Here is a 9,162-nt window from a genome sequence, read left to right as displayed (position 1 = left end):
TCCAGGTAACGGGTCTTTAATTGGCCACTAAAACTAAAAGCAAGACTGGGGAAGGCGGCTAAAATAGCGTTAGCGTCTATGGGGAAGAGCCTAAGGAAGGGAGGAGAGGATTTCCCATTTACTCACCGCGAAAGAGGGGGACCGAACGCTTGCGTCCACGTAAATTTAACCGTAGTTGTTAAAAAAATGCGACGGACGACGAGGTAGAAATTAAGGCGCGTCTTATATTCCAGTCAAGGCTATAATTAGTCAAATCGACGCGCGCAAGGTGTCAAATCGCTAATTATTTCCGCCGTAGATTATTACTAATTTAAATAAATTTTGTGGGACGAACGAAATCAGGCGTAAATAATTCGGAACGGAATGGAAAGTGGTGGGAAGTAACGCGCGTCACAGGAAAAATTACGCGTATTTATTTTCCCCGTTCGGAATTCTTTGTTTCGTCCTATTCTCTTTTATCTTTTACGGATTCTCGAGTAAAATTTCCTAAATAAAATTCCCCAAAAAGACAAATTCGACTGGCCGTAATTTTAAAAAATTAATCGGAGGGCGGTTCTTCTCGTCACGTTAACATTTAACGGTAGAAAACGGAATGTAGGCGCGAAGTTAAAAACGACGAGTGTAAGACGTAATCAAATTAATACGTAAATGAAACAAACTCTGGTAAAACTTTAATAAATGCACAAAATATTACCACGCGGCGCGTAACAAGACTCCGGTTTCCGGCCGCGTAGGCCAATCGCCCGACCGTCTCGTTATTCGTTTTATCGAAATGGCCACTCCTAACGAGGAAGATAGCGCCCCCGTTTAAAACGACGACTGGCCATTTTCCCGATGTTTTTGTGGCGAAACGACCAAGGCCAGTTAAAAGCCAATTTCCCCCCGTTGGTAAAATGTCTGCGATAAAATTTGTAAAACATTTTTATTGAAAAACTTGTGGAGAACAGTACAAAATGTCTTTAAAAAATCGATATTAACATTTTAATAGATTTACTACTTTCTGTAAAGTTATATACACGTGTTCCGTCCGTAACAAGATTTCGCATTTGGTAAGAAAAAATTCATTTCCATCTACGGTGATTAAAAAGCGCGAACAAATACGATTCGGTCGTACGTGTTCGCATTCGATAAGAATAATATAGTACGTAACGCGGACGGGACCGAAGATCCGTTCGATACACAAACTCCTTTCCCACTCCACCGGAGGGCGTAGCGTCGGACGGGACGTCACGTCAGCAGAATGGGAAGCAACTACGTCACTACTGGTCAAAAATTGCGTAATACTCAACGACGGTTTTGAGAAAATATTTCCGACGATAACTATTGTACGCAGACCCGTCTCGACTCGATATAGAATATATAATATATATTTATATATATTTTTTCCAACAGCCATTAAACCTAGTTTTTTCTTAATCTAACAAAAATAAATTTTAAACCCGGGATTACCGTCGTATCGATCGGTAATTCTCGTCGTCCGTCTCCTCCGCCGATTAAAAACATTTAATACAGGTAATTATCGTCGTAAGTGTCTTCCGCCGCGCAGACGTTGTGCTTACAGGCCAAACCGATGTCGCACGGACAGGTGAGAGTATAAACGTCCGTCACGTCGACAAAGACGCCGTTGGGATAATACAAAGTTGTGTTTTGCGGCTCGTTGTTCATTCTGCAAAGTTGTCCGATTCTTCCCAGAGCCCGACACCGAGGTACGCCGTAACGCATCATACCTTCCGAGGGGGAAAAAATAAACTTAATCGTTTGTAACCAAAAGCCTTGGCTTAACCTACGGGAGCAGGACCTAATTCTTACCCAAAACGCAGCAGTGTCCGAAACTACAGTCGGAAGAACTATTACACTCTCCGATGCTCCCGAACGGAAGGCATAGGCAAAACTGTAAATATAAATAATAAGTATTTAGAGGCCAGAAACGTCATTCATTTGTACTATTTAATTCATAAATACCTGGGTAAAGACGAAAAGAAGGCCGCCGATAAACAATTTATTCATCTTGCCACCGCGTTAAAAATCTACAAAAGGAAAGAAAACGATTAAATTGCCATAAAAAGGGAAGAAAGACTTAATCTTGGGAGCGACGGGTCCGGTGGCATTCTAGCGTCGACCGACGACGACAATCGATGGCGGAGGTTTGGCCAATAAAGATTTCCTGCGCGGGCTATTATAAGAGTTTAAACAAAGCCCGGGCGAAGCGGAGAGCCGCGTTTCTACCGGAAGCGGCCTTAAAAGAATGAAAAGTAGGCGAAGAAAAAGTAGCAATAAAAACAGCGTCCCTAAAGGCAGATGCCGGCTCCCGGAATATAGGAATACGCGTTCCGCCAGCAGATGTCGTCCAGTCTCGCCCTCTTCCCACCAGGTCGGCGCCATAATCGACGTCCGGTAGCGGACAATACCGCGGAAAATAAACAGGCCGACGATTGTGGCCCGTCGTCTCTCCGTCTTTATCCCCACTTCCACCTTTCCACCGTATCGTAACATTGGTTTTGTCCGCGTTTGTTTGTCTAATAGAGTGCGACTGTTTTCCCGGCAACGACATCTGCCGCACATTGTAAACTTGTTTATCCAGCGCATCGACGGGAAACGGCGTCGGATCCTCCGACTGTTGTTTTTCACACCGGAAAAACTTCCTCCGTCTTTTTAAATCCTCGCCTTTCTAATATAAACGCACCCCACAGGCCGATTTCTTCCTAAAATTTTACCGCTGTCTTCTATAGCAATTATATTCTTTCGTTTAATAAAATCTGTTTTCCTTCCGGTCGGAAACGTCACCACCTTCACCCGTCGACCGAATTCTTCCACCTCGGGCCTTATCTCTACCCTGGCATTTTTAAATATTTTTTAAAAATAAATAGAAATATATTTGCCACCAGGAGAAATTCTTATAAAATATTACCAACGAAAAGAATTTTTATCGCCGTTTGTTTGTCGAGCGGTAAGCAAAAATTCCTTAAAGGAAAAATAAAAGGAAACTTTAAATTTTATCATTAAAAGTTCAAATTTGCGTCTTTAATAATAATAGAGAAAAACGTGATTTGCAAATATTTTTCTTTCCTTTTCCGGTAGACTCGGGCAAAAAATAACTTTACCTTTTATAAATTTTGATAAGTCGAGGCGGTATTTTTCGCCGATTACTAAAAATTTGACCGGAAGCGTTGGAAGTTTACGGCAAATTGCGATAAAAATTCAGCAAAATACTTTACCGGTGGGATAAAAGCAAGACAGAGTTGGTCGGAAAGGTCCGATATAAAGGCAACCACGGTTCGAACCGCCCTTCACGTTTCGTGATGGCACCATGACCCAAACCAGTGTTTCCGTTTCGTGTGGCAAAGGGCGTTTTGCCTACCGAGCGCAACAATAACCAGTAGTTTCCCGCCTTGGTCGTCGTCCTTGAGCCTGGGAAACGACGGTGACTCGTGACGAAGAAGAAAAATATAAATTGGCAAAAGCGTAATTCCCGCATTCCCGGGCCCCGTCGCCTCCGAGAATTAATGCCGAGCCGACGAAAATCGTGTCAAGTTTACTCCGTTCTAGTTCGTTTCCGAAGGCGTACGAAATCGCGGCAGGGAATTTCCCTACGGGTTACAAAACACTCTCACTTCCCATTTAAAATTGCGCCAGTGAAATTTGCTGTCGACCTGTATTCGAACGCGTTTGACTAAAAACTGTGGGATATTATCGTCGTGATACGGAAAGCCGGCGGTTCCGGGCGCATCTTAAACAAAAAAATACTATCTTAATTATTTGAAAATTAACCACGCGTACATCGATAAAATTATCTGGTTTAATCGAAGGTAAACGAAAAATTACAATTTAGGAATAAATTAAAATATATAAATAGGATATTACCTGAGAAGACGGCAGACGAGACGAGAGGCCGGCCAGCGAGAAATGCCGTCAAACTCGTAACGACATAGAAACGGGCAACAAAAGATTGCGCGTCTCGTGTGCCGGTGAAAGTAATTTATACTGCGGGACCAACGCGGGGTGCCACGTGGTCGAATGGGTGACGCGCCCACCGTTTCTCGTCGAACCTCCGCGCCGGATGATGTCATCCTCGCCGGATTACCCTGTTGGGTCGGACCTAAGTTACGACGTAAATGCGAGTGGGAAAGAAGGGGGATTGGCCGCCCGCCCGAAAAGATTTCGAAACGATGGCATCCAGCCCGAGAAAGTCTATTCTTTTCTTTTATCGCCGTTTGTTCCTCGGGCATTAAATTTTGTAGCTTTTCTAGAAATTGTAAAATTTTTATCCTCTTCCATTCGTATTAAATATCGTAATGTACTGTACAGTACTAGTCCGACGGTTCGCATATATAAAAATATAAGCGGTACGCCTACGGTACAATTATTACGTAAATTAAGGTATGTGGCCGAGCCCGATTTCCGGGAAAAACGACACTACGGAATACGGTAGAAATTTAACAAAAGCAAAATATTCCGACGAAATTATTAGGTATTTCGGACGACCGGGCCGTCGGAGCCGTCTATTTTTTCTCACGTACTGTATGTAAACGAGAGTTTTTTCCGTCGGTGTGGTAAAGGCAGACTCCAGGTCCGCGGAAGAAGTCTTTTATTGCCTTTTCCCCCTTTTCCTGGACGGAATACGGTCTGGACTTTTATAACTCGACGTCCGATCTCCGGGGCCGGAACCTAAACCATACGTTTTTGTTAAAAGTTTAGGCTGTATTCGTAGCCGAACGACGACGGAATGATTTTTTATATCAGACTGGCGTAATTACACTTAAGAACAGAGTAACGGGTTAAATAATTGGTAATTGTTTCCCACAGCGACTTTCGTTCCCTACGTTAAGAGGCGATGAAAGGGTTGGGTGACGGGTTGGGTGACGCAATATTTACAAACACCGCGGAGTAAGGCAGACCGATTTTCCGGACGAGTTTACCTCGAAAGTGTCGCCAAGGTCGATTCGGTGGTGATAACGAAAGCGAAAGCCTACTCGGTCCGACGGACGGAGAAAATTACCAAAGGTTTACGGTTTCTTAGAAAACACCGGCCCAAATAATTAACGTTTTTATCCGTATTTTCGTCGGAGAGAGTCGAAAATTGTAAAGATCGGAGCGCCGGGCGATTAGTTACGAAGTGGCCGAGACGACGGGGAGGGCAGGGTTTTCGGCCGGTGGAGAGTCGTCTCTGGCAATTCCAGGACGGCCGAACTTTACCCGAGAAGTAGAAAACGATGTCGGCGTTATCGAAAGCGATAAAGTAGCCCGCGGGATTAAGCGAAAATGACTTTATTTAACGAAAACGGAATTGCGATTTAACCTCCTCTGCCGTTTAGAAATTTTTTCCGCCTTTCTTAACGGTTAATTTTACTAAAGAGTTATTGGCCGTCGACCTTTAACCCCTCCAGTCGTATATATTTTCACCGGGAAGCGTCCGCGCGGTCGAATAGTAAATATAGATTATCGGGAAAAGGAAAACGGATCCGACGAAAATTTCGACCTAAATACCTATTTACGCGCGCGGGGAAATTCCTAATGAAAGTACTGTACGTCTAGTCGTCCGTTAAATCCTTTTCCCGTCCGACGGACGCAAATTTTAATCCATCTCTCGAATAACCGGGCTATTTCGGCATTATCCGACGGGTAAAGAATCGGCGCCGGATACGAGTGCGGAGTCCATTTTCTTTCGGACGACTCACTTTTTAATACATCTTGCACGGTTAAGAAATACCAGGCGTGCGCTAATCTGAGCGAAGGCGGGAGAGGCCGAGAAAAAGGTAAAGCGGGTCGAATTCTTCTCCCTTTTGCCCGGTGACCTCCCCCGGGGTCACCCGCCGGTCCCTCGGGGGAGGGGAAGGGCGGTGGACTGCGAGTCGGAAAAAAGGCAATTAAAGTCTCTTCCTTTAAATTGGCTAGGTAAACCAGCCGGGAGCGTGGTGGTAAGATTTCCATCCGTCACTCGACAGAAGATTCTCCGAATCCAGCGGGAAATTTCCCTTCGACTCGGCCTTAAACAAAACAAAAGAAAGTTGGTTATTTGAAATGTTTTCTAGCGAAACGACCGCGGGTTTTTCACCGGTGTTTCGTCAAACTATCGTCTTTCCTAATGTAAAACTGCAAATAAATAAACAAACTACCAGTCTTAAACGTTTTGAAACAAATTTATTCAATTTATACACAATTAAAGATGGTCGAAGAGTTTACATTTTTTTTCTGCGCGGATCCTACTCTTCTGCTAATAAATTCGCGGCCAAACGAATTTAATAGCAGAAACTTGCCACCAAACAGAAATCGTACAGTATGAAAGAGTGACGGCGGCGTAAGCGCCGAATTACAGATTCGGTCCCCCTTTCTTTACCTGACGCACCAGCAACCAATGTAAACACCAAACCTATCTGCCTACCTACGATACCGTACGTTCGACCGGTGGCGGTGCCTTGGAAGACCGGTAACGCATTGCAAAATTAATCGTCGTACGCGCATTGGTATTATCGTTACTCTGCCGATCAGAGCTAATCGTACAAATTAAAAACGGATAAGCAGAAACTCCTACCGGGTAAGAAACAATAAACGAATAAAATGAAACTCGACCGGAAAACAAAATGCCACTTTTTACAAATAAAAAGTTATGTTTAAGCGGTATAAAACCATTCGATTTATTGGCCGGGCCACTAGAACTTGGGCTTAAAATTGCACGCAGTAATAAACGACAGATTTCTAACCGAGAAACGAGGAAGGAGACTTGGGCTGACCTTGGCTTTCCGACGAAGACCGTAATAAAATAAACCAACCGACGGAAGCGGCAGTCCGTAAGGAAGAACGCCTTCTACGATTTCTTCAGGGCGATGGAGATTCGGACCGGAAATGCCACCCGGCTTCTACCCCACGCCTTCGTCTTACTATTAATCATCGTTTGTCGACGCAATAAAACTGACTGTAAGTAACAATTGGATGCCATACAGACCGGCCACATCTAATTGCGGATAGAAAGAGCGTATCGTCCTGCCCGGCGGCAAATTCTTACGCCTTAAGTACGATGCGGGTAGCGTAATACCCGTGCCACACTTAAGATATCGACCCTCGTTCCTAACTTTCACTTCCCCCTTCCTCCTGTTTTTAAGGATATATAAAAGAATTTTTTACCAGATCGACTGGTTTTCTCGCCCGTATTTTAAGCCCGAGTTCGGGCATAACTTACGCCAACGATCAAGAAACTACGTTTAGGCCTGTGGGTGGATATAAAAACCTTGGAGTCTAAGCTACAGATTTACCGTAGAAAAAATACGTAACGACGAATTTAATTGGATAATAGTGCGTTTTACCATCTCTAGCGTCTACCGATTTATTTTTATCGATGAATATGTTTTTATAGAGTGGCGCGAGGAGAAAGAAAAAGAAAAGACATTTAATATTTGTTTAGTTCCACCTCGACGTTTTATCTCCGATAACATTGTAGAAAGAAAGGTAATTGCGGGAGTCATATAACAGTAATACAGAAAATATCCGTATTGGAAATAATTGCCTTCTATTAGATTAAAACGTCTACGGACTACTTTTAGGCGCGTGTAAAGCTACAAATAGCCTATATAAGTAGAGAATATTTTTATATCGAATAACAATAAATTCATAAACGAAAATTTCTCTTAAATTTATCATTTTTTAAATCGTATAATTAATTTAAAACAAACGCTTATTTTTCAGGTTCGATTCCTTACGCTAATATTTTATAACGTAAAATTCTGAAAATGGTATTCGTATTATGTTACAAGACAGTCGACCTCATCGGCCGTTTATATCGATATATTTTCTTTTTATTAAAATCGATGGTTACTACCATTCCCAAGGCCGATCAAATAAAATAAGACGACTTCCGACGTATCGTACCTCATTAAAAACTTACAATGTAAATAATTCGTTAGAACAATTAGGTCTATATTTTGTAACTTGGATAATAGTCGCGATTACTTAATGCAATTTACGCAAGTCTTTGAAAAAGGTTCGTTTCTCGTAATTCATATATCCAAGTGGGAGCTGTAGGTTCCAGCTTCGCACTTTCAGGTTTTTTTTAACGCGTAAAAAAAATTATTTTATTTTAATGTAACCCTACGTTATTATTACTATTGTTATTCCTGGCGTTTAAAACTTATAAAAGAGATTTAAAAAACGTGAAGTCGTTTCCTATTTAGCGAAAACCCAGTCTCTATAGATTTAACTCTTTTATGTTGTTAAATAAAACTTTTACTTCTTCGTATTCATTTTCGGATAGAGTTATATTACACTTCAAGTGTAACAAACACCGGCGCAACAGGAAATTGTCTGTAACGTAAACAATTAAAAACGCTGCCACTACACTAACCTATCTTCCTGTCGGACTTGTTTATGTCCTTCCGCAAAGCTTATTCGCTCGCGTCCGAAGAAGCTTATTCGCTCGCATCGACGTAGAATGTTATCGGAAGCGAAAATATCCGAAAATAAATATGACGAAATAAAATTTTTTAACGTCGTATAAAAGTTAAATCTATAGAGACTCGGTTTCTCTAACGAGAAACGGCGTCGCATTTTTTAAATCTCTTGCGTTAAATGCTTTAAACGCGAGAAATAACGATAGTAATAATAATACTAATGATACGGTAAAATAATAAAATAATTTTGGTACACATTAAAATTAAAAAGTGTCCAGGCCAATGTTCCCTCTAATTTTTTTTGTCGATGAGTGGAACATATACTTCTCTGAGCAAAAAAATATTTTTGCTGAGCATATATATATATATATATAATCTTATTTTTTTTCTATAAAAATTAAAATAAATTATAGAGATTAAAATTCATTTTAAAACATACTTTTATACAAAATATTATCTCTTGTCAATGATTTAATGTATTTAATTGAAATATAAGTAGCAATAATCATGTTGCACACAGAGTGAGAAATAAGTAAACAACAATTCAAATCGGTGTGCATGCTCGTACATAAATTCTCGTGCGCGGCAACAATTTGAGTAGTGCGCGGCCGCGCAGCTTAAAGGGAACATTGGTCCAGGCGTAGTTCCTACGCTCGGCGTCTTATCCCAGAGCCGTAACTAGGATTTTGGACGACTATGGCCAAGAATAAAAATGACGCCTTTTTAATTTTTATTATTAAAAAAAAAAATAATTTTATTCTAAAAAATGCTATTGTAAAAAATT

At 41.5% G+C, this 9,162-nt stretch overlaps 1 protein-coding gene across 2 annotated transcripts; it reads right to left on the bottom strand.

Moving 5' to 3' along the window:
* Positions 1-903: 903 nt before the first annotated feature.
* Positions 904-4,018, bottom strand: LOC111631987 (astakine-like). 2 transcript variants are annotated; one of them, XM_023376338.1, is made up of 4 exons: positions 3,862-4,018; positions 1,963-2,027; positions 1,810-1,891; positions 904-1,727 (listed from the first exon to the last, which is right to left on the bottom strand). In XM_023376338.1, exons 2-4 carry the CDS (start codon positions 2,005-2,007, stop codon positions 1,504-1,506), a joined length of 351 nt encoding a protein of 116 aa, XP_023232106.1. In that variant the 5' UTR covers positions 2,008-2,027; positions 3,862-4,018; the 3' UTR covers positions 904-1,503. The 2 variants fall into 2 exon arrangements, with proteins under 2 accessions (XP_023232106.1, XP_023232113.1); XM_023376345.1 differs by lacking the exon at positions 3,862-4,018 and adding an exon at positions 3,216-3,791.
* Between the last annotated feature and the right edge of the window lie 5,144 nt (positions 4,019-9,162).

Source organism: Centruroides sculpturatus, unplaced genomic scaffold, assembly GCF_000671375.1.
Source record: "Centruroides sculpturatus isolate CEXI.00-Female unplaced genomic scaffold, Cexi_2.0 scaffold72, whole genome shotgun sequence".
NCBI lineage: Eukaryota > Metazoa > Arthropoda > Arachnida > Scorpiones > Buthidae > Centruroides > Centruroides sculpturatus.
The sequence above is the reverse complement of the archived record's forward strand: the minus strand, read 5'-3'. Positions and strand labels throughout refer to the sequence as shown.